This window comes from Ambystoma mexicanum, chromosome 6q (genome assembly GCF_040938575.1).
Source record: "Ambystoma mexicanum isolate Mex_15411 chromosome 6q, UKY_AmexF1_1, whole genome shotgun sequence".
NCBI classification, from domain to species: domain Eukaryota; kingdom Metazoa; phylum Chordata; class Amphibia; order Caudata; family Ambystomatidae; genus Ambystoma; species Ambystoma mexicanum.
Genome location: NC_090937.1, coordinates 1,415,967,464 through 1,415,994,036, shown reverse-complemented (window position 1 = coordinate 1,415,994,036; position 26,573 = coordinate 1,415,967,464). Strand labels below are relative to the sequence as shown.

The 26,573-nt window shown below is 48.7% G+C and overlaps 1 protein-coding gene across 2 annotated transcripts in view; it reads left to right on the top strand.

The window, feature by feature from the left end:
• The window catches only part of CFAP99 (cilia and flagella associated protein 99), a 947,596-nt gene that overhangs the window by 712,080 nt on the left and 208,943 nt on the right, over positions 1 to 26,573 (top strand). For both annotated transcript variants that reach the window (XM_069632119.1, XM_069632120.1), the window contains one exon: positions 1,577 to 1,782. In XM_069632119.1, coding sequence (XP_069488220.1) covers positions 1,577 to 1,782 — 206 coding nt within the window. The remainder of the gene's footprint in view (positions 1 to 1,576; positions 1,783 to 26,573) is intronic.

Below are 26,573 nucleotides of genomic sequence, written 5' to 3'. Positions count from 1 at the left end.
CCTTCAAGGTTATTAACCAATTCATGCAAAGCAAAACAGCACCTCAAAACGGAACTGAGCAATGGACGCTGAGCGAGACTATTTATACCCATGGGGACATTGGCGCCGATACATAGGCCTTCGAGGGACACCGACTCGAGGGATGTCGATGCGCAGCGCCCTCTACTGTGAAAAATATTTCCGAGGCCAGCAAGCTGGAAGTGGGTTTATCAAAGATAAGGAATACGTCGGAGGAACATCCCGTTGAAAGAACGTTACCAGTTTGGTAAGTAACTTGTTCTTCTGTTTGTTGTCGTGAGTTCCACTGCCTCATTCTCATGCCATGGTCGCTCTGTTGTCTGAAACTACCTCTTTTGCCTCTCCCCTGAAAAAATCGTTACTGCTGATTTTGGGACGCTCCACTAGAGGTCTAAGGACCCGCATAAGTTGTGTCAGCATCACTACTGTTGGAAGTAGTAGACGTGTCTGAGAACGTACCACTTTTGGTTATTTGGCCTACTTCTATTGCTTTTTGCTGATAGAAGTTAAGACCTAATATGGATGGTTTCTCATCTTAATAAGTGTTGATGTCTTTCTTTAATTTCCTTGTTTTTATTGAGTGTAAACTGTTTAAATTTACTTATTTCATTGTTTATTTTCTCAAATAAAATGTTTATGTCCTGAATTGCTGCCCCTTCTTGGAGTTTTATTTCCATTGGGTCTAATTAATTTTTCTGCTTCTTGGCTTCTTCCTCTGCCATTTCTATAATTAATATAACCCAGTCCCTTGAGCATGTATTGCCTACCCCTCAGAAGTTGATTTTAAATTTAGGGTCGGTTAAAGACTCTCAGCATGTTTCTAACATGAAGTTCTTCAGGAATAACACCTGCCTTCCAGTATTCCAACATCAGGTTAGCACGTGTGGGTGACAGTTTTAGTGGAACTTAGGCCCACTATGGGCTCACAGATGGGTTTTTGCAGGGGCTGCTATAGTCCTTGTGTAGCATAGGATACTGCACACTCCGGACAGTCCCGCTGTTAGTAGAATCATCAAGGTTTTTTTCTGATATGTAAGGGGGAAGCATGGAGCATGCCACTGCCAGAATTCAACACTCTAGAAAATCGACAGAAATAATTGTTTTATGTTTTTTCCCAGCAGAATTTGAATTAGCCTGTTTGTATGATTTTTATTTCACCGCCAATAATTCTATTGCTAAATGGTTCACATCAAATATTATCAGAAAATAATGGTGTTTTAGGACTGTGCTCTCTTTGCATTTACTATTGCACTGCAATTATATCATCAATATAATCCAATACAAACAATTCTGACTCGTATAGGAATGTTTTAATATCAACTACATACTGAATCTTGCAGCTTTCACTGCACACTTTCCATAATTTGGAATACAACCAAGAAATGACTTTTAATGCATTTTTACATATTGTGCTCTTTTCATTTTTGATGCTGTTTGAACGATACAGGATAACACGGCTCAATGTGTGTTGTTTCTGGCCATCTCCATATTTGTTCATAAGCCCAGTTCAGTTTGCACCATATACAGTATGCTTCTCCTGTGCTTATGTTTCTTCCAGGTTGCAGGGCATCGCGTGCATGGTGAAATGTCCCTAGTAGAACTGCGGGAACGCTTATTTTTACTGAGTGAAGCACAGAAAAAGGAGGAGGAAGAGAAGAGGGACCAGATCCTATTGGAAAAGCAAACCAAAGAGCAGCTTCTTCTGGACAAATTGGAGCAGATCTCGCTGCACAGGGCAGCCCTTGGGAGAGCTGCTGCATTAAAGTGAGTATGAGCCTTGTTACTTTACAAATAATGTGTACATTGCCAAACAGAAATGTTATTAATCATATGAAATAAATTATTAGAATAACTAATTTCATTTCATGTTTCCATTGAAACATTTAGTTGATTGATGTCCTGTACTATAAAAAATAATTGCCCCGTTTACACTTTCTGCCCACTGTCTTGGAAAGCCTCATTACTTTTTGTTCCTGACCCTTTTCCACAACACATGTGGGATGCCGTCCCCGGGAATGGGACGGGACCAGAGCATGATGTGGAGCAGAATTCTTTTAAAGGTACAAAATGCAGATGTGCCAGCCTTTCTCATGCTTGCTCCCAGCCCCAATCCTCAGTCCTATTCTCTGCATCAGATGGGAAGAAGCTTGGAGGAGCTGCTAAGCGTTTTCTCTTGGCGTGCTCTTCCTTTAATTTTGTTCTGTTTTACATCTGAAGCATTGACTCCAGACCCTGCTTTAGTTGCAGAATGGGGATTTTCATTCCTTTTGTTTTAGAGGACTGGGCCCGAAACATCCACGACACCCGTGTAATTATTATGGAATGTGTGTGGATGGGCACGCAATCACCTTAACCCACTTAAGAACCAAGTGCACGTTTGTACGTAAAGCAAGTTTATTGTACAAATGTCCGGGCAGGGGCTAGATGGCGCTGTAGAGTCAAACTAACCTGAGTATCTCCGAACAACATAAATTGACACATTATATTAATTTTTGCAACAGTTAAAACACCCCCGTATATTATATTACAATCCACCCCCCACATGTGATTGGACAAGACCTATACAAAAGAAATCCTTTCTTTCTCCACTTCTCCCATTCTCATTGGTCGCAGTTATCTTAACTACCATCTTTAATTCATATTCATAGCACACCCCTTTTAAGGATTCATCCGTGGCAGGTCATGACATCATCACACAGTTATACATTCACATATAAACATAATTCATTACAAGTCACAGCTGGCCTGAGACCTCCTAAATCTAAATATAATTGCATATGGTTTTCACGGGTACTTCAAACAACAAAAGAGCTGAATAAACAGGATCTCTTTTGTAATGTCGATAACCATCTCACCCACCCCGGTTTACTGGATCATTGGAACATTCCAATGTATACAACTATCAATTCAATACATATGCACATCCTGAGAAAACAATCAAAACACAGGGAGTATCGGTCACTTTGGCCTTGAGCGTCACTTCATCCCAGATTTATTGTTGATCAAAAACAAATGGCCCGATCCTTCTGCAAGCTCCCATGCACTTAAACGAGATTACATCTGCTTTTGCGATATTGCCAAGCCATAAACACCCTGGCCAGTTAATCATTGCTTCTCCTTTTGCCTCTGAAACCCTGTAAAGCCATATGTTCCCAGACACTCAGAATTCACCTTGCGAACTCCTGGCTGCAGAGTTTAATAAACTTATAAAGAGAGCAAACTACATGTAGAATTATAAGTTCCCTGTGTATGTCTATTAGTGTGCATGCATGTTTAATAACTATCGTCTCTTCTTTACAGTGGGTTCTTCATGGCAAGACCCCTTATTTGCATGCGCATTATGAAACTCCTTGTCACCCAGCTTTTAGGCACTTCATACCACACAATATGTAGATCGATTTTATATTTCTTTTAGCGGTTTTGGCATTTATCTTACTACACGCATGCAAATCTAATATATATTAACTTGAACACAAAGTAACACATCCCATCCACATTTAACTACACTGGATACATATAAAAGTGCAACATCATGCCAACTTTTCCGCATCCCCAGTCACAAATATGGCATGCACCCTATGAACCCCTAATTTTTTGGATCTTTCCTCACCACCCCAACATTCCCCCAATCTACCCGCTACTCCTTCTATTCATCCGAGCTTGGTGGAGTGACAGAAGACAGCTTCAGTCTGAGTACCCATGCAATATTAATTGGTAGTGGTTTTAGCTATGAACAGGGTCAGTCATCGTAGCAGCTACTTTCGGTACCTGGGCAGAACAACATAGTAAAAGCATTTGACAAGAGCAAAAAAATAATATGAAGAAAAACAAAATAAGCGCCAGCATTCTCATGGCTAAGCTCATCCAAGACAGGACCCAAGAAAAAAAGAGTCCAACTACGGGTCATTTGCGATTTCTGCTTAGTTCTCTGTGATTACTCTGAGCTTGTGCAAAGTGGTAACAGTCTGACTCAGGGTCTGATTTTCCAAATCATTTGGAGGCACAAACGTGCAGCACATGCTCCCTATTGTCTGGCAGATCCCTCCCTCCATAGCTGTTAGGAGGTTGAGGATATAACTATTTTGTAAGGTTATAAGCCTCAGGTCCCGTAGTTCTTCCTTGATGGCACTGAAAGCTGATTCAAACGAATTGAAGAAGCACAAAAAGTCATACTGGGTCACCTGGAGCCACTTAGCATTTGCCACGACTTGGACGCCAGGTGCCAGGAGAGATGAGAAAAAAGGTCTCTGTCTCTGTGCAACTAAACAGCCGATACTGTTCAGGGATGTCCATTAAAGCTTTTGATGATGCCACTGAGAGATAATTGGAACTCTTGGTCCATTTCGATACTCTCTCCTTTCACTGATCAGACAGAGTCATTGATATGTCCATGTGTGATGATAAAGGGGACGTAAGGGGCACAGGGGATAAAGGGGGCACAGATGTGGCTTTGGGCATTGGCCGGCAAGGTGCAAGTGTTCCTCAGGAATTACAAGGAGAGGCACATATAATGTGGTGAAACTGCACACCCCTTGCCAGGCTGGGGGCAACTGCAAGCCCAAAATATTTCCAGGAGTGCAGCTGTACCGCCAGCCAAGTCGGCGATGCAAAGCATGCAGCTGCAGTTCCCATTTGTGCCAGAGAAATAGGTTTTTCTGCCGCCTTGAGCCATGTCAAAATATGTAAATAGTTCTGCCACACATTTCCACATTCTTGGTTTACACGTGCCACCCCTTCTTCTGAGAATCCCCTCATCCCTTCAGCTCTGCAACTCTTCAGCCCTTGCTCCCATCGGTTCTTGATGATAATAGCCCCTTTTACACTCAATTGGACTCTTTGAGTACACAGAACCTTCTTCTGCTCTTTCCGATCTGTAGCTGAACATACTTCGTCAGCAGGTAAAATGGATGCTGTGACTGCCCTTGGAACTGCCCTGAGACCATGCACAAAGCTAGATGCTCTAGACACAGTGGGCCTCATTACATGGAATGCGGTAAGGGTTTACCGGTAAGGGCACCAGTACCGGTAAACCCTTATTGCCTTACTATGAGGTCTCTTTGCGGGACCCTACCTCAACGGCTGGTTTTACCAGCCGTTAAGGAACGGGCCCGCAAAGGGACCTTGGTGCTAATTACGGTACTGCAATTTGTGGTACCGTAATTAGCTCCTTCCCCATTCCCATTGAGCCCTTTGGGGGCAAAAATAGGAATGGGGAAGTGCCTTGGTGAATGGGGAATTACCGCCCCCGCTCACCTTGGAGTAGGGCGGTAATTCCGCCATCCACCAAGGCGGACACAGTAAAATACCGACGACAACCATGGCGCTAACAGCGCCATGGTTACCGCATACCGTGTAATGAGGCCCAGTGTGTCTGATAACTCTACTTCATCCAGGATAAATGCCCTAGGACACTAGAAGTATGAGGGATGAGAGAGCAGATGTGGCAAAATCCTACAGATCTCCCACTCCCAACTCTCCTCATGTGGCTATACCAAACATTATCTGTTGCAAAAACATGTGCACCAGGTCTACATTTGCATGATCCTCACTCATCATTGAGTGTGTGCGAAGCTCCAGCGTGCCGCCTTGTCTGGTGCTGAAAACGTAGGGAAGGGAAGCCAACTGCTAAACTATGCTGACATATCATTTTTTGAACACTTTTCTTTTTCCATACATTATTGTCTCACACATTTGTTTTTGGAGGTAAGGATTGGCAATAGGTTCATTAGTATAGACCCTTTTATTTTGACAGAGACTCCACTAGGACTGCGTTATTATTTGATAGTCGTAGCTTGGTCCCATCCTTAGATGTAGGGTTAGATAGGTGTTTAATCAACTTCAATAAACCCTTCAACTGTGATCACTTGTGTCTGTCTTCACTGATTGATACCATTCCTTCCTTACAGTAGATAGCCGTGTTACATGGGGACACAGAAGGTTGCGTTATGCCCTGCTTCTACACGCAATGATGGTCTCATGAATTCCCTCATCTGCCTCTCTAGACATGCAGTATTTCTTAACCTGTGGTATTGTGGCAGCAGGTTTCAATTCTATCTGCAGTGCTCCAACACTCTTTAGCAGCCCCACATAATGAGGATATACGTTTTCCAAATCCTCCTTCCAATATGGCAATGTATTTCTGACATGCTCAACAAAATAAAACTCCTCCAGAACAAAATCCAAAACCACTGCAAAGCCTTCCCAAACCAAAAAACCAACTGCCCTACACAAGACAAGCATAGTAATCTCAATCACGCTCAATTCTCCTTCAGAAACGTCACTGAACCTGAGGTCCTTAATCTCATCAAAAACCCCAAACCATCCCTCTGCAAAGCAGACATTTGACCTCCCAAAATCATCAAGGAATGCGCCAATGACCTAGCACCCCTGTTCACTGCCTTCATTAATGCATCTTTCCAAACAGGAACTGTCCCAAACAATCTCAAGGAAGCCTGGGTGCGGCCACTTCTAAAAAAGGCCACACCTGACCCAGCGCAACCCAACAACTACAGACCGATAACGACAGTCCCCTTCCTCCTAAAAATCCTGGACAAAGCAGCTCACATCCAGATCCAATCATACATAGAAGCTAACTCCATACTAGGCAAAAGACAATCTGGCTTCCGTGTCGGGCATGGAACAGAATCCGCCTTATTAGACCTAAAAAATCAAATCTCACAGATCATGGACAAAGGCAAACCTGCCTTGCTCCTCATCCTCGATCTATCAGCTGCTTTTGACCTGGTAGATCACCAAGCACTCACCACCCAACTCACCCATGCAGCCCATTTCTCTAATCAAGCAGCATCCTGGATCGCTTCCTTCCTTGACGGAAGAGCCATGAAGGTCTACTCCAACACAGCTAACGCAGATCCTACCACTATAAACTGTGGTGTCCCCCAAGGATCTTGTACAGCCCCCACCCTCTATAACCTCTTCACAAAACTCCTCTTCAACCTACTTGACTCCATGGTAGTTGCATATACAAACTATGCAGACGACACTCAAGTACTTTTACCCCTATCTGTACTCTATCACCAAGACGCCACGGCCCTTCACAACATCTATGCCACTATCCAAGCTTGGATGGCAATCAATGGCCTCTGTCTTAACGGGGAGAAGGCTGAAATTCTCATCCTGGGCCAGACAAACAAATTATCAAAACTAAGCCCCCAATACAACAACTTCAACATAGACAACTCAACCATCTCCGTATCATCCTCTGTCAAGACCCTAGGTGTTCACATTGATGCAAATCTATCGATGAACAAACAATTCAGCGCCATAGCCTCTCCATCAGCGTTCAGCACCAAACTCATCAATGCCATTAAACCCTATTTATCCACCCCCAACCGCTTGGCCATAGCTAGAGCAACTATAGGAGCCAAGCCTTCTAGCTGGCACCTCAGCCAAAAACATTCACAGACTGCAAACCACACAAAACAATGCCCTCAGAGCCGCCATGAGCATCCCCAGAAGAGACCATATATCCCACGCCATACGTGAAGCCCGGTGGCTCCAGGTCAAAGACCGTATTACTCTGTAAATCCTCACCATCACTCACAGGTGCATCAACAAAACCGCTCCAGCATACCTATCTGAAGCAATATCAAGGACCACATCCACTCGCCCCACCAGAGCTCAGTACACCAACCAGCTACACATACTACGCAAAAAGAGAGCCACAGCGAGAGGTCTAGGCTTCTCCTATATTGCACCAAAACTCTGGAACTCACTCCCTGCCACCCTTGGAGCTGAAACTTCCATCTCTGTCTTCCGCAACAACCTCAAGGCCACTCTCCTCAACTAGCAAGTCGAGGACTGCCTCCTCCACATCTGCCATGTATATTGTAATATGACAAAAATGTTATATAACTATATTGTAACCTGTATATGTACTGCTAATGACTATGTAACTATATTGCAACCTGAATATATATTGCTAATGACCATGTAACTAAGTAACTAAGCTTTGTACTGTAACAAGTGCCACGATGTCCTCGGGCTGTTGTGCGCTATATAAATACGAATAAAACAATAAAACACAACAATGAGCATGGTCTGTGGTGCTTCCCTTTGCTCTATCACTATCTGGCAAGGCACCCCAATCTCAAAATCCATGTCTCATGTGTCTTCTGTGTCTTTGAACAATTGCTCGTCTGACACGTCCCTTAGTGATAAGGTCGGATCGATGCACAGAACTGTGCGCTACTCTCTCCCTTCCTCATCAGTGCCTGAGAGAACCACCCTGTTCGTCTTGATAACTAGTGCCTCTAGCAGAATCTTAACAACAGTGCCTGGTGTTACCTCCTGTGGTACAACAGGCCGAAACAAGAACTCAATTGGTACCTGCCATGTCTGATCTCTATTTAAATATAAAGAAACAAAGTCGAATGAACAGGCGCTGCCCTTATCGTGCTGTCACCACAGTATGCATGCAAACACGCTGCTTTTCTTACCGGATACAAACCTAGAGTAGAGCATGCTTTACTTTCCTCCATGAAAGCAATCGACACCCACAGCTGTTTTAGGAGATCTCTGCCCAACAGATTTGCTGGGATATCTGTGCAATATAACAAAGGCACAGATACATTTTGTGCACCTACCATAAAACCTAGATCTTCAGTTTGAGGAATTGTGAGAAACCTGAGGGTATTCTCCCACGTAAACCTCGGGAGTCCCTTATTCAGGTGGCCAGGGACAGGCTGGCACTCTCAGATTCCAACCCTGGATGTCGACGTGCAAGGTAGGATGTCTGGGTGGGGGAGCCGGGGTAATGCTTGGGCGAAATATCCAAGGTGAGATGATGTATTATGCTGCAGAAAGGGACGAAGAAGGGGGGCGCTGTTCAGCAGCCCAAAGATGGCTGCCTAGCTTTCTAGCTCTGTGTGTGCCCGACCGAAATACACTTACATCTGCGGGCCTTCTGCGATCCTGACCCCTAGAATTGGAGCGCTGATCATTGAAGAGGTGCTGCACCTCTGTCCTCAATCCTGGGGCCCACGGACATCTGTAAGCAGAGATATTGCCGTGTATGCTGAGACCCGCGGCCAGTGTGCTGCGACCGCTGCTTTCAGTGATGGATACCTGGGCTGCCGTGACTGGGCGACCTCGCGGCGGTGCGTTGGGCCTCAGAGCCTGTCAATGCTCCTGTCGCTGTTCCTTAGGGCGGCTGCAACGAGACCATCAGATCGCCCAGACCTGACTCAGCGGCGGCGCGCTGACCTGCCTACATCCCTGCAACCAGCCCGGCTCGGATCCCTGCGGTAGGTGGCAGGGGATGGCCGTGCCACATCCGGATATCTGTGTGGCCTGCGGAGAGCCGCCATACCTGCTTTTGCTGCCTGAGGTGGCAGATCCTTGATCCCCACCAGCGCAAGCTGCCGAGGATCCTCCCGGTGGCCGCTCGCTGAGGACCCTCCCTGCGGCCACGTGCTGCGACCCGGTGATCTCTGCCATGGACTTCGGACTCCTTCGGTACCCTTGCCGCACCCGGCGTGGCTTGAGTGGCCTTGAGCCCGTGACCTCAGAGACGCAAGGAGCCGGGCCTTTCCTGGGCTGTGATCTGGCCACGACGCCCACACTGTGGAGTTGGGCATGCTGCGCCACAGCCCGCCCTGATGTTCAAGGCTGCCTTCCACGACTACCACGGGCAGCTGCTGACTCCGTCCCACGGCGAGTAGGTGAGGCGGCCAGGGGGACATTACGCTATTATTGCTGCATACATTATCAAGCTGTTAAGACATTGCTGGTGCCTTTGGCCCTCTCCCACTAACTATTTAAACATCTGCCGCACAGGGTCAAAACTGCCTATGCGCTGGCCACGTCTTTACAGGCCCCCCCCTGCTGCGGCACCCGTGACACTGCGCCTGAGACACCTCTCATCTCCGGACGTGATCCGTTAGCGGCCAGCACCTACCAACTGAGTGGATTGTTGTTCACTGCCACCTCTTCTGGACTTTGTGGCTTCCAGGTCTGTCCCACCGTGCTATGCTCCAGCGGACCACCGCCTCCTCCCCAGGCCCATTCTTTACTATTCATACTGGGACCTTCCCCGCAGCTACCGTCCATCGGGTGCACACCCAACTGCGGATGCCCCTTGCTCGCCTGCTGTAGAAGCTCAACTGCTTATTCCCATACCACTGGCACCCTGCCTGCCCATACCATACGAGTGCACTGTGGTTTTTAAGGTGCTATGTGCGATACACAGCAGCTGGTCACCGGCCCACTGACCTCGCCCAGTAGAGAGGCACTCCTTCACGCCTGTATGCCTGGCGATCCACCCTACCGCTAAGAGGCACTCCCCCGCAGGCCTTGGCAAACTGGGGTTCAGCGTTCGTGGCGCCTGGTGGGAAGTGCTGGATTGGGTGGCCCCCACCCCTGGAATCTGACCTTCTGACTCCCTCCCATTAAGCTCTCCCTACCCTTTTGGGAGTATACCAAGGGAGCACTACATAGCCTTTGCTGAGCTACCCGCACCGACTACTCTACTGTGGCCCTGAAGGCAGACGAGAGACCCGATCTGTGATTACAACCCTGCCATACTGATTGCATCAGCCAGGACCTCTGGACCCTGGTGTTCGTGCGACCGCAGTACCTGTGCAGTCCCACAGTACAGTCTTACTGCCTGGACGTGCCAGAATTAACACATTTCCACCTTAACGATGTCCAACAAGTCCTGTGAAGCTAATAAGGTCAGCACAATGGATACGTTTTCAAAGGCGGCGCCTCGACCCGAGCAGGGGCGGTCCTCGACCAGTCAGGAGGACGCAGACATTCCAATGGATGCCCCATTTCCTGATCTGACGACCATGATGGAGTACATGGCTAAAAACTTTGCATCCTTCCATGAGAAGCTTGACGACATAAACGCAAATGTGGCTTCACTCAAAACCAAGCTTGATCAGTAGGGGGTCAGAATTACCAAGGCAGAAACCAGGATTGTGGCTAATGGGGATGGGATACATGCTTTGCAGAATACTGTGGCAAGTTTGATCAGGGACATGAAGTTCATCAGAACTAAGTGCGATGACTTGGAATCCAGATCGCACCAAAAAAATATATGTATAGTTGGCGTCCCTGAGAATGCACTTAAAGGGGGAATGGACCTTGCCACAGAGAATCTCCTTAAAGACCTGCTGGGCAACCCTGAACTGTCTCCCTTCTTCACTGTTGAATGTGCACACGAGCTCTCGCCCCACGCCCTAAGGCAGGCGATTTCCCCAGACTTATAATCGCAAAGATCCTAAGCTATAGAGACAGGGACCATATTCTTCATCTGGCAAGGGAGAAGGGTGAACTCGGATTGGACTCTGAAGTCATCCGGATCTTCCCCGACTTTTCTACCGGAGTGTGTCTGGAGCGGCGACAGTTCACGGGCGTGAAGAAAATGCTCAGAGAAAGGAGCCCCTTTATCCTTCAGTCTATGTGTCGGTATTGTCCCTGTTAATCACTACTGGTCTCCTTCATTGGGTGTTGTTTTGCTGGGTGGCGGCAGCCACCCTTATCACTAGACCTTATGACAGATCCCTGCCAACCTGATGTCTCCCGATCTGTGCGGGGTCCCTGCGGAAGCTGCCCGGCAAACGTACACGGGAAGCAAGGTGCCTGATTGTGGTACTAACTGACACACTTGATGCCCGCTCTACCAGGTCCAAAGATTTGATATGTGTAAAATGACCTCAATAGGTAACATGGAGTGGATTAATCCACTTTTTTTGTAACGTCGGCCACGCGGCAGCGGCCTACCCCACTGCAGCTGCGAAGGTTGTTTTTGATGGTTATGTTATGCACGAGCCCCTGTTGGGCCCGTGACAAGGTAGAGCCAAGCTAGGGGTGGCTCTCTGGTAAACTGACCAAAGGGGGGTGGGAATACACTGCTGGTTGGGGATGGGCGGTGAGGGTGGAGGGGGGAAGAGTTGAAAATGTTCATATAAAAATTGGCGAGAGTAAAGTGAAATTTCACATGGTGATCTGGCAACGCGATGGCCATAAGGGTACAGGGCTATGTACATACAGGAGTGCAGTTTGGGTTGTATTTTGATCTGGTGCCATGGCTGTACGAATAATGTCTTGGAATGTACGTGGGATAGGTAACTACTTAAAGGCCCGCAGAATTACGGCATATGCTCAGAGACACGGCGTGAAGATACTGCTCCTACAGGAGACGCATGCCCAGCGCCACCTCACTGCATGCCTGGCACCATCCTGGGGTCCTAGTAAGTATTATACGGTTTACTCCACGCAATCCAGGGGAGTGTTAACACTGATTCACAAGTCGGTCAAGTTCACGCTGAAGAAGAGTCACATTGACCCTGAAAGGAGATATGTTGTACTAGACTGTGTTATAGCGGGCGTAGAATATCTACTGGTGAACACATATACCCAGAATGTTGACTCACCTGATTTCTTTGATACTGTGGTTTCTCTGCTTATGGGGTATGTTGGGGTTCCAATAGTATGGGGGGGCATGAATCTGATATTGAATAAGGACCTTGATAGGATGGGATGCACCTAGAGACCTATTCCGCGCGGCCAGGAAGTTACACATGCATATACTATCGCTCGGCATGCAAGATGTGTGGAGGACCTTCCACCCCTTGGACCGAGAATACACCTAGTAGTCCTCGGTGCATGATAGCTCGTCGATGATAGATCTATTTTTAGTGACAAGTGGGCTAATGGGCAGGGTTGTGGAATCTCAAATACTTACCCGCATATTGTCAGACCACGCTCCAGTGATGATGCTTGTTGAGCTGGGATCTGTCCCACCTGCCCACTCAGCTTGGCGCTTCAAATCGGAGGCACTGTTGGATATAGTCTTAAAGGCCAAGATCCTCTCAAATATAAAACCTTCTTTGAATGCAGCACACAACAAGATGCCACCTTGGGGGTCCGCTGGGAGGCCTTTAAGGTTTACATCAGGGGCATGTCCATCTCACGGGAGGCGGATATTCTAAAGACTATAAGGAATGACCTGAGCCGATCTGAAGCTAAAATCAAAGCCTTGGAACGCGAATATGCGACGACTGCCAGCCCATCCACACTGGCGCAAATAAGGGAAGAACTGGAGGGGTTTGAATCGCATGCGCTAAGGGAGTTGCGCTATCTCACTCGCCCCTGCACAGCAAGGAAATACGGGGAGGGAGATAGACCAGGGAAGACACTTGCTAGGTTGGTCTGAGCGGAGGGGGGCAGAGTCCAGATTGACTCAATCAGGGATGCACACGGCACTCTACAATGGTCAGATCAGCAAGTATTAGACACCTTCTTCACCTTTTACACCGACCTATACATGCCGCCCAACGTACACAATATACGTGGCATACGCAAGCTTCTGGATCAAATCCCCATGACGTATATATCCAAACCCACTATGGAAAGACTCGATGAACCGATTTCTCTCGATGAAATAGTTAAGTCCATTACTGATCTCCCGAAGGGTAAGGTCCCCGGTCCTGATGGGCTCACTTCCGAATTCTTTCAGGAACATGTCGCGTGGCTGGCGCCTAGGCTACTTGAGGTCTGGTCCGAATCACTCCGCGAGTCCACTCTCCCTCCCGTCACTACGTGAGGCGATTATAACTGTCCTACTTATGCCAGGCAAGCTCAGTGATGAATGTGGGTCCTACAGGCCCCTCTCACTCATGAATACTGATACCAAGATATTCGCGAAGACTATCGTGAACAGATTTCTCCCAATCATGCCACATTTCGTACACGAAGACCAGAGCGGATTTGATCCAGGGCGATCGACAGCTCTTGATATTAGACCCTTCTTTAATGTTATGTCCAGGATAGACCAGGGAGCTTCAGCCGTCGTGGTCACGCTAGATGCCCAAAAGACCTTCAACATGGTCTCATGGCAATACATGTGGCAGGTCCTCGAGAGGATGGGGGTGGGCCTGTCCATGATCCAATACATTAAATTGCTCTACACGAGCCCCACGTCCAAAGTCCTGGTCAACTTACAGACCTCGTCATCCATCACACTACTCAGAGGCACCCGAAAGGGCTGCCCGTTCTCCACCATCCTCTTTGCACTGGTCATTGAACCAATGGCTGACCATGTCAGGGCAGGACACTCTCGTAAAGGCATACGCCTGGCGGACACCCCCAAAATAATATCATTGTACACAGATGATGTGCTTCTGTATGTTAGAGACCTGGCCACACACCTGGACCCCATTTTACGGGACATAACAGAAATCGCACCTACTCCGGTTTTACCATGAATTATTCTAAAACTGAGAGATTCCCGCTCACCAACTCGACTCAGCAGCCGCCGTGTGAATATCCCCTCCGCTGGTCTCGGGGCGGTATCCGGTATTTGGGTGTCCAAGTGTCTCTGTACAATTCATCCCTGCTCGCTGACAATTATACTGCGTCCGCACAGTATGTAGAGTCGAAGATGTTGAGATGGCGATCTCTCCCCCTTTCATTGGCTGGGAAACTGTCCCTGGTCAAAATGATCTTGGTCCCTAAACTTCTGTATGTCTTTGTGAATGTCCCGATATGGCCTGGAAAACAATACTTCGACAACCTACACAAATGCAGTGCACAACTCCTATGGCATGCAGGCGCGATCCGGAAAAAGTGGGAACACATGACCCTGCCCTATGACAGGGAGCAGGGGGGCTTTACTGCTCCTGACCTGACCTTATACTGGGTGGCGGCGCAGGCCCATCATGCCACATACTGGTACAAACACCCAACAGCCCTGCCCCATTTAAAACTGGAACAGCTGGCGACGGCCGGGGTACATACCATGTCACTCGTCCTTCACCATAAGTACCAGACTGATGCAGCGGCTGACCCCGTTGCATCCACATTGATGGCATGCCACCGGCTTCTTAACTTGGCATCGGACCTGCACCCTTACTATAAATGGCTCCCCATTTGGGAGTTCCCTGGGCTCAAACCCACACACGATAAACTACTCTCTCAACGATGGCGCGAACTGAGATACCATGCTTTATATGACTTGTTCCCAGAGGGTAAGTTTATCACTCCACAAACATGGCGGCCCGAAGACACAGGATCAGCCTTCGAAATGATGCAGTACTTCAGACTGAGGGCGGCTGTTCGTGCCATGTGGTCATCCTTCCCAGACGAGCCCCCAGAAACGCCCGAATTGTCCTACATAGCCAACTCTAGCCGGGGCGTGGTTTCCTCCATCTATAAAATGCTGTTGGTAAAGTCCCCAGACCTACCTGCCCGCGCGCGCTCTGAATGGGCCAGTGAACTTGGCCTTGAGATCATGTATGGTTTGTGGAGGAAGATATGCCTACATACGCGCAGAGTCTCACTTAATTTCAGATTCCGATGTATGCAGTACAAACTACTGAACAGGATATATTACACTCCACACATTGAATAGATTTGCCAAGGCCCAGACACACACTTTCCCTAGAAGCCGCCTCGAGGAGGCGGATCACATTCACATGTTTTGGTCGTGTCATGCACTTAATGTGTACTGGGTGGAAATACTGGGTGCTCTCTCTGCGATTGTGGCTATGTTAGTGGGCCCTGACCCGATGGGTGCCTTATTCGGGGTATGAGATGTTGGCAATGCCAAGAGAGTTCCAAGTTTCTAAATGTCAGCTGCATGGTGGCCAATAAATGTATATTGCAGTTCTGGAAATGTCCCACTCCACCTACCTTTAAACTGTGGCTAAATGCACTTACCTGGACACAAACCTGCAAGGAGGAATATATCATGTCTTTGCCTGCGCACTCGCACCCACAAAATGTATGGACTGCATTCTGTAGTTAACCTAACAGACAGTCTGAGGAGGCACCTGATCCTCCCACCCCTCAGGCCACTCAAGACTGAATCAGGCTAAGCAACAACTTGGCCACCCGGCACTATACAAACAATACCGTATGTACCTCCTGTCAAAGTATGATAGACTGTACTTCGCTGATTTTGTAATGTATGCTTATCATGTGTAACTGCTACTAAGCTTCCTGAAGCTTATGTAGGTTGTACCAACTCAACCTCCCTTTCACCCAAAAGATCTCCCTTATTCCAATCCCACAAACCCTCCATATCTGATAGAGACTCTAGGAGCCCAAACCCTGTTGCACTCAAAACCCACAACTCCAGAATCCTTGTTTCCCTGTTCTTCACCTAAATACTCCCCATCCTTTGTCTCCACGTCCTTCACAAACACTTTTCTACACTGTATAAGACAAACCTTTCCGTCCCAGACCCGAGAAGCATTCGTAAGAGGAAACATAAGACCGCAAACAATAGCCCGAGTGTACTGCCACAGATGTCATTGATACCTGGAGTGTGCCTACGCCGATAAGCCAGAGCGAGGGCGACTCCTGCTACCGTGGTACTGGTCTTGATTCCAGAGACAAGGAAAGCTAAGAGGTTCATCACAGCCAGTGAGTTAAAGGGGAAATTGATAAGAAAGCGAACTGTGTTGAATGAAACCCACAAAGTGGCAGATTGAGAAGAGTTCAAAGAACTGTGAATAGAAAAGGGGAAACCCAGCTGCAGAGGGGACCGGCACCAAGTGGGTGTTGACTTGAGAAACTCTTGTTGCTCCCATGTTGAAAAACTACAGATACCAGAAGGCAGTATGAGAGCCGCCAAGATAGGTGAAAGTAGTCATGCAGGCGGTCTAGCAAAATCCCAGTACAATTGAAAATCTTTGACCGGCAAACTGTTAGGAAAGCAAGGGAAGTGAATCCTGCATCAAAAGAGGAAACCTTTGAGAACGTAAAGGGGAGTGAATCCTGCTAAAGTGAAAAGTGGCAAGACTGAACCCAGAGGAGGGATGCCGATAGAGGGGCGAAGTCTAACGTCCAAAGAAACAGTATGATGACAAAGGTGAGCCCTGTATAGGGATGTTCGCGTGAACTGTTTGAAAAGACATTATGACTGCTGAAACTTAAAAGGTGAACTGTCTTTGTGCAAAGCCATAGTGAATCCGGAAGAGGGAGGCTGAGAATCGAGATAAATATTCGTAAAGGTTCTGCGCCCGGAAGAAGGGGAGCCAGGGTTGAAGAATCATCACACTAGAATGTGTGAATAAGCCATTGTGAACCCAGTGGATGGAGGCTGAGATTTGAGAAGGGTCTGCACCCGGAAGAGGGGGACCCAGGGATGACGAATCCTCACCCCAAGTTCAATCCGAAAGGAACTTTTGTTTGTTGTTTCGTTTTTTTTGGAACTGTCAGATCCTCGGAGGCAAGAGACTCAGCCACCAAAGGTTCTGATATCGATAAGAACTGTTTGAGGGGTCTACGTCCATAAGAGGGGGACCGAGAGGCGAAAACCTCACCCAACGTACATGTAAAACCGAACCTTTGTTTGTTATTTTACAGACCCTTGAAGGCAAGAGCCTTTTTAGTTGAAAAGAGACTTGACCGTTAAGGCCTCTGAGAAGTTAAAACTGGAACTGTAGTCTCATGCTGGTGAAAGCACGAGTGGTGTGCTGTGCTGAGGAGCTCTACCTTGTACCTTGCTCAAAATGTGGGGAAGGGAGACCCCTGGCAATCACATCCTGACATATTATTTGTGAACACTTCTTTCTTTTGAAAACCCTATCCCACACTCTTTATATATTTAGTTGTAAGGATTTGGCAATATGTTTTTTCTTAGTATAGGCCCTTTTATTGGCCATGACGCGATAGGACTGCCTTATTTTTCATTTGATGGTCGACGCATGCTCCCATCTTAGATTTAGGTTTAGATTAGGCATTTTTTCCAACCTGTTTACAGTTTAATAAACACCCTTGAACTGTGACCACTTGTGTCTATCTTACTGTTGCCACCATGAGTTCCTTACAGAACTGACAAGACAGCCCCAGAAAATCCCTGTGTGTATTTTGCCTTACGAGGGGAACTCGCCTTCCATGATGCAAGATTGTGTTGCCCCTGTATCGACTGTGAATGAAAACGTTTGTTCACCTACCTGCACACATATCTGGGGTTCCTCTTCTGGATCAGTGGTAAAAGACAGGATTGGACACATCAGAGATCCATGTGGGCTGTCCTACTTTTGGTATATATTAGCACCGGGGAGCGAAAAATGATTCCCTCCGAAAAAACTTGCTCTAGTGTAATGAGTGATTGTTCCTTGGGGGTAAAGGATTCTCTCACATTTCTGTACTGGGCCTGCACTGCTATGGTTGGTTGAAAACCATAGGTCTGTGCAGCCCCAGTCACTGGGTTCTGTTCACCCGTGCCTGCTGCGATTGCAGAGAGCCTCGCCATATGGCATGGTCGATGATTGCATTTGCTGAGCTGCAGTGTCAAAATACTGTGGTCTGCTCCAACAATCTTGTGACACGTGTCCCATCCTTTCATATGACCAACACTGAAACCCATGCAACCCTCCATAATTATTTCACATTGGTCTGTTAAATCAGGGCCTCATTCCTCTGAACCTGCCAAATGACCCACTTCAAAGTGAAAATCCTCCTCTATCCCTTGGAAAGCCTCACATTTGACTTGGATCGGGAGCATCATCCTGTCCCTGTTGTCCAAATTGTCCCTGCTGTTCCTCCATGGAGCTGGTAATCATTGCCCCTTCCAAACAGATGTTTGCTAACATCTTCTGAACAAGCTTGGCCTCTGCTTTTTGTGCTTGTTCTATACTCTCCTTTTCCTTCTCTTGCCTCCTTTTACAGAAATGCACAATATGTGCCTGAATTTCTGACCAACTCTTGGCCTCCAACCCTACCACTTTATCTAGATCATGCTGGACTTCCTTCAGAAGTCCCTTATTTAGCATGTGATCAAAAATAACCACATTCTTATTCCACGCTTCTCCCATCCCTGCCATCCACATCGCCTGAATTAACTCAATGTGTGCAGCAGGATCATCATCCAATTTCTTGGTTATGTAATTATCAAAAGCTGCTCCATCGTGGATATTTGTATCCAACTAAACTACCGGATACCGTGCTCTCCTCCACAGCTCGTCTGACTGTTCCACCATTAGAGCTCTGAATAAGCTTTTGATATCCTGTATGGCCAACATGACACCGGCAGTGTGTTTTTCTATTGTGTAAATCCACGTCTGCGCTCCTGCAATGATTGAAGGCCGTGTCTTCATCAAATTGTTCCGGTCCATGTGTGACCACAGGATATAATACACTTTTCCCAGACACTTCTGGATCGACGGAAACTGAGTTACACCCACGTTAACTGGGGCTTCCCCCATCTCTCACCAGCTACTTACTATGGCATGCAAGTATCACTCCATGTCCTTACAATTCCATGGTATATTCTCTGTCACTGCTTCTGGAGCAGGAGGTGGGGCTGCTACACCCTACTCTCCCTGCTTGACCTCCGATTCCCATTCCCCTTCATCTCCTACTGACACTTTTACAGGCACAGAAGCATACTCAGCTCTACCGTACAGTGAAGGCTCCTGTTCGAACCCTGCACCCGTAGTAATACTTCTGTTCTCCATGTCCACATTGACTTCTTTGATAATCGATTCATCCAGCCTAACAAGAATTTGACCATGCCTCCACCTTCCTTCCTCTGCATCGTTTGCCCGTCTACTCACATCTTCCCACTCTTTATTTCTCGGCCGCTGTAACAACATTACCTCTTGCTCCGCTAGCCTCAGTTTCAATTATTTCTGCTCCTGTGTCTCTACTGCAATCACAGCCTAGTGGTAAAAGGCATAGTCTCCTCGTTCTCCCACATCCTCAACACTTCATATACTCTTCTGACTGCCGACCTCACTCTCTCTGGTTCCTACACCCTTAATCGCTCTGCTAACCTAGCAGTCGGGGGAGTTATTCCCTTACCGCTCTCCTTTCTCAACCTTTCTTTAGCCCTAACCATTGAAGGATTTATCCTTCAGCTTTCCACAATATCCCATTTTCTAGGAACCGTTGCTGATGGCGGCATTACCAGTGTCGTGTCTCGCAACCACTGGAGTGGGCAGTGGAGAAAATGGAGGTTTGAACTCAGGGGCTGTATACCCTCCATGCGGCGATAAAGGATAGCATCCATATGGAGGCGGTGCGGAAGGAATTCCTGCACCCTCCTTTTTCCACTCTTCCTCTGAGACTTTAACATTATGGGCCTTCCTGACTTTTTCATACATTCTCCATTGCTCTAAGAACATTCTCCATTGCTCTTAGATGTTTAACTGCTTCTCTAAATTTGAACCCTTGTGTATTATAGTTAAAAAGATATGCAGGTTTTCCAATATCCCCTTATCATAGGTCCCCTCAGTAGGTCAATAATTGAGCATTTGACCCTTAGTTTTCCTGTAGCCATTCCCAATGATATTTTAGAATCTTCACCTTAGCCAGGAAGTACCTGACACAAATGATTTAGCTGAGTCTCCATATTCCAACCCAATTTACGTAAAATTATTTCACAAAAAATAACACCAAAGCCGAACCTGCAGCTCACACTTTCCACCCAATGAAACCTCCATTTTACCCCTTTGCTGTTACTTAGTCTTCCTCCACAATCACTCAACTTACTCGCTTTCACCCCAATCACCTTACTTAACTATCCACTTTAATAATACCTCTCACGACTCTTACACAAAGGACAGCATTTTATCAAAAAACAAATGACGGCCAATATCTCAGAGATAGCTCCTTCACTTGAGCATAGAAGGAGCGCAATGTTTTCCACTACAGCAACGCAACGCTCGCTCTCTTCATCACTAGTACAGTATTCTCGACTACAACACCATCTTTTTCTGACTACAGGAAGATATCCTTCCCTTCACTACTTCATCTCACCAAGAAAAGCGAGTTGAGGCTCTTTCTGCAAAGTCAATACAAAATGAAGGGTGTCAACGGTATACTTCTGGAAGGTATCTATGGGTGGATTTAATATAAGATGCCACCTCACCCCTAGGTGAGGGTTCCAGTCAACCAGACAAGCAAACTGAAAGGTATCAGGACAAACCTCACAATGGAAGCGCTGCGTGGGATTCCACCTCACGCCTCTAAAATAACAAACTAGGTAAAAATATATACAAAGGACTTACAAAGTAAAACAGTTGACTCATTCAATCAAAGCATTTAACCCTTCAATGCCCATAACCTCAGCTAACTCCACAAACGCACTCCGATTCTACCCTTACCAATCCCCCTAAATCAAAAAAGAACCAACCCTCTTTTCCCTTATTGCTTTATCCCCCAAAACTACACTCACGTGAACCCGAAGCGCTCAGATGTGGTGCTATGTCAATTTGCCCTGCCCAGCTGGACCACGGTAGCACGCCTCTGGGGAACAGGCTGGCCTTTAACCAATATGGCGTCCATAAACCTCTCTTTTTTTACTTTGCATGGAAGACTGGTCCCCGCAGAGAGGCGCTGCAGCCAAGTTGTGTGGAAAGCCTGGGGTCCCTTCATGGTCACCAAATTTGGGGATGGGTCCCTAATCACCATAACTCAAAGCAAGCCCACCCCTTAAGAAGCAGGTGCACGTTTGGACATAAAGCAAGTTTATTGTATGCTCTAGAGTGAAACTAACCTGGGGCTCTCTGAACCACATAAGTTGACACATTATATCAATTAGTCTTACGTCCCATCCCTTTTCCCCCATACTGTACGGGCGTCCCTTCCTAGGGACGGGGACGGAACCTTTTTCGCCAGAAACACCTTCATCCCTTTTAAATTTAGAGGAGTGTGAGGGCGCACCCTTGGGAGCATGCGCTACCCTGACGTCGCCCACGGCGCCACTACTCAGCCCCCTTTTCCGCGTCGGCGGGAACGGCCGATTTCACCAGCGCTCCTGGGTTTGGCCTTGGCATGTAATTCCACGCGCTCTTCCCCAGACTCCTCTCCTATCTTTTTGTCTTTATTTGTCATCTAGGTCCTTGGTCCTCCGATGCCACGCTCCTCCCCGGCGCATGTTGACTTCAGCGGGTTTCAGCAGGTGTCCAGCCTGCGAAGGCTCTTTCCCACGTCTGACCCCCACGCTCTTTGCCTCCACTGCCTTGGCCCTCACCATGGCTGGGAAGGTTGCACCGTATGCGTCTCTCTGACTCCACGTGCACTGAAGAACAGGCGAGCTAGGTGGAGGAAGCTCTTCGAAGCGTCGCCTCCAGAGGACTTGAAGTTTGTCCAGCTGAGATCGAGGCCCAAGGGAGAGCCGTTATTTTCCATCGCACTCAGTAAGGGCGACTCCTTCCCGAGGAAATGCCCAAGCAGGAGGAACCTCTCAGGTTCTGTTACCAGCACACACACTGAGCTAACCCAGCTACGAGCCTTACGGCCGTGGGGTCTTCAGACCCTACTGGTATCAGTGCTGAGGGACCGTAATGTTCTTCTACCGGCTCCATGTCCGAGGGGGCACCTGAACGCAGCACTGCCGGCGACACTGTTGAGGCACATAATGCCTTCCAGGCCTAGACCTGAGGTGCGGGATAGGACTCATGTTCCAACACCAAGAGTCTTGGGCGAGGTCGTGTACGGAGGGCAATGCACCACAACTCTTGGCCACTCGTCCGATGCCACTCTTAGGAACAGAGCAGGCGGGTGAATGAGTTTCAAGGTGGGAATGGTGTCAACCAAGCATGTAGCCTACAGTGTATCCATCAGTAGTGCAGGGCAGGTTCCCCCTGTATCCCAGACTGAGTGTGCTCCGGCCCCAGCAGCCCCCACCTACTCCATCAGTAACCCCTTCCTCCTATTCTGCTTCTGAGGATAGGTTCTTCAAAAGGTTTTTGAGGCTGATGCGAACCTCCCAGATGGGGGCCATCCTGAGGGATGCAGTCAGGGACTTGCTCCCTCCGGTCACTCCACTGGTGTCTATAGTCATTCCTCCCATGGCTCTGGCATCAAAGGCCCCAGTGCAGCCCACGCTGCCAACCCCTTCGAATCCGCCCCCAGTGCAGCCTGTTCTGAGAAAACCTCCGCAGCAGCCTCCGGCTCCGGTCTCCACACTGCAGCCCACAGCGCCCAGCACCCCTCCTCCCGCGGTGGACCAGCCGTACACCCAGGTGGATACAGACAAGGAGTAGGACCCTGACACGCCATCTTCAGCGAAGGCCTTTCACGATAGGCTTGCAGGTTTGGCAGAATATCTGGGCCTTCCTCATCCCGAGGTAGAGCAGCCCGAGGAGGGGGTCTTGGCAGAGGTCCTCTCCCTAAGACTCCCTACCAAGACAGGTGTCCCGATGCAGAAGGATGTCGTCGCTCTGGCCAAGAAGGGTTGGCTTAAGCCACACTTGGCCCAGCCTTTCAATCGGCACCTCGATGGCAAGTATAGACAGATGGAGGGGGATACACTCCTGCTATCAATGCACCCCCAGCCGCACTCGTTGGTGATCGCTGCAGCGTCACTGTACTCTAAGCCGCAGTCGTCCTCGCCCACCTCATCCTCTGCACTGCTAGTCAAGGAGGAGAAGATCTTGGAGATGTATGGGAAAAAGCTGTACTCCAACGCCTCCCTGCACCTGCATCAAGCCAACGCAGATGCCAAGCTTGCAGCGGCTAACCAGAGGTTGTGGTGGGAAATATCGGACTTCCTTCCGGAACTCCCGGCGCAGAGCCAGGCACGCTTTAAGACGGTTCTAGGAGAAGCCAAGCTGGTAGCGCAAGACATCATGGAGTCCACAGTGGCCCACATCGACACCTCTTGCCGGGGCATCTACATTGCCATGGACATGAGAAGGACGGCCTGGCTTCGAGCTACTAAGTTCAACCCTGACATCCAGGATCACATATTGAACCTTGCTTTCGAGGGTAGTGACCTCTTCTACTCTACCACCGGCGAGGAATTGGATAAGAAGAAGAACAGCTTGCAAACCGCAAAGTCTTTATTTGTTTTTACGAAGACCACCCCCAAGGCGTACACCCAGTTGCATCAATGCTCCGATAAGAGGTGTGCGTTTGGCAGGTTCCGGGGATTCCAGGAACGGAGTTCGAGACAACCTGACCGTTCGCTGAGTCGCACCGGCGCAAGCAACAACAAGGGGGTGCAAGGGCTTCTTCCGGTCCCCCTCCTCAGCAGCAGCCTAAGAGCACAAAAAGGCATGGCGCGTCCCTACGGGTCTACGTGTCTCCAGTGGGGGGTAGAGCCTCTCACATGCATTTCTGGTGCCAGAACTTTGTGACCCTTAGTAGTATCCACGGGTTACTGCCTACCTATACTTCCCTCTCCTTCTTCCCCTCCGCTCCCACAGATTGGGACAGCATTTCTGTTGGAGGAGATCCGGTCGCTCATCGAGAGCCAGGCAGTGGAAGAAGTAGCAGCCTCCCAGAGAGGATTAGGCTTCTATTCCAGGATTTTCGCCATACAAAAGAAAAACAAGGCTGCCTGAGAGTTGTGTTGGACCTCTCCAACCTCAAGCTCTCCCTCCCTCCTCATAAATTCAAGATGATTATGCTAGCACTCATTGCGGGGACACTAGACAAGGGAGATTGTATGTGTTCCCTGTATCTGAAGGACTCCTATCTACAAATTCCGATTTGGCAGCCCCATCTCTCCTTCCTACGCTTCAGGATCATGGGCTGTCATTTCCAGTACAAGGTGCTACCCTTTGGCCTCATCTCAGCCCCCAGGGTATTTACCAGACACATGAAGCCGGGAGAAGAATGCCGCAGAAAAAGGCCAGCGCTCCTCTTTGCAGCTCTGCTGCGAGCGCTCATCAAAGCTGCCCCCAAATCAGCTGTTTGTTTCCGCTTCGGAGACGTGGATTTGCAATCCACACTTGCCGCCCGTCCCGAGGGAAATAAGATGGCCACCGCCACCAACTCCAGCTCCATGGCAACCTACAATGCCGCCATGAAGCCCGGGAACCTGACTCCAGCAGCCCTGTGTGCCTATTCGCTCCCCCAACTCACCTGCCCCACCCCTCCTGCTTTAAATGGAGGAGGAGTGGGCCGTGAGGCGAAGCCGGGAGAAGAAGGCTGCAGAAAAAGGCCAGCGCTCCTCTTTGCAGCTCCGCTGCGAGCGCTCATCAAGGCTGCCCCCAAATCAGCTATTTGTCTCCGCTTCGGACATGTGGATTTAAAATCCACAATTGCCGCCCTTCCAGAGGGAAATAAGATGGCCGCCGCCGCCGACTCCAGCTCCATGGCACCCTACAATGCCTCCATGAGGCCCGGGAACCTGACTCCAGCAGGCTTGTGCACCTATTCGCTCCCCTGACTCACCTGCCCCTCCCCTCCTGCTTTAAACGGAGGAGGAGTGGGCCATGAGGCGAAGCCGGGAGAAGAAGGCCTCAGAAAAAGACCAGCGCTCCTCTTTGCAGCTCTGCTGCGAGCGCTCATCAAAGCTGCCCCCAAATCAGCTGTTTGTCTCCGTTTCGGAGACGTGGATTTGAAATCCACACTTGCCGCCCTTCCAGAGAGAAATAAGATGGTCGCCGCCGCCGACCCCAGCTCCATGGCAACCTACAATGCTGCCATAAAGCCCGGGAACCTGACTCCAGCAGGCCTGTGCGCCTATTCGCTCCCCTGACTCGCCTGCCCCATCCCTCCTGCTTTAAATGGAAGAGGAGTGGGCCGTGAGGCGAAGCCGTGAGAAGGAGGCTGCAGAAAAAGGCCAGCGCTCTTCTTAGCAGCTCTTTGCTGCTCGCCGCCTACAACCTGCCACGACATGCTGCCAATGATCAAAGGTAAGAGGATCCCCGCATCCCCACCTATGCAGCTCCACTTGATTGCATCCAGATGCGAACGTTTACACTCACCTACTATCACTGTCCCACACAGATCTCTACCGCAGCCCACAAGCACTCGTAATGCACCCCTACCATCTAGGCCATGTGCTGCCTCCCGATCCGCCTGCCCGATTGCTGCAGGTACGCTCTCAAATCACGAAATCGTGTGCGCTACCTCTCCCCAGCTGACCTCTTTCCAAGGCTTGTGCCCCTTATCCAGCCCAGCCACTAACAGTTACTATGGCACCAAACATTATGCCCACCACCAGGGCCTTGGAACCCCCCAGTGACGAATCTACGGTCTACAAAACTTCAAATGGGACCCCCACTATTGCCAAATCTTCTACCTTAACCGTGCAATGTATTGATGTACCTGCCACTGTTACTATGCCTGTGACCCCTGAAAATGGGACCCCCACTACTGCCAAATCTTCTACCTTAACCATGCAATGTATTGATGCACTTGCCACTATTACTATGCCTGTGACCCCTGAAAATGGGACCCCCACTATTGCCAAATCTTCTACCTTAACCATGCAATGTATTGATGTACCTGTCACTGTTACTATGACTGTGACCCCTGAAAATGGGACACCCACTATTGCCAAATCTTCTACCTTAACCATGCAATGTATTTAACCTGCCGTTGTTACTATGCCTGTGACCCCTGAATCTATGGCACCCTTACCACAATCCACCTCCCCTATCCCCCCACCTCAAATGTGCCTTGATCATGAAGGCAAGCGTCCCCAGCCAGCACGATCCTCCCCGCAATGAGAGACAATGAAGGACTTTCCCAAGTAGGGAATAAGGCCAAGACAGAGTGCGGGTGAGCTTAAATGGGAGTTTATCAATCAGAATATGGCATGCAAAGAACTCTGCAAACTCCGAGAGCGCTCTGTCTGACAATAGCAAAGACAGGCGTATATATTTACAAAAAAC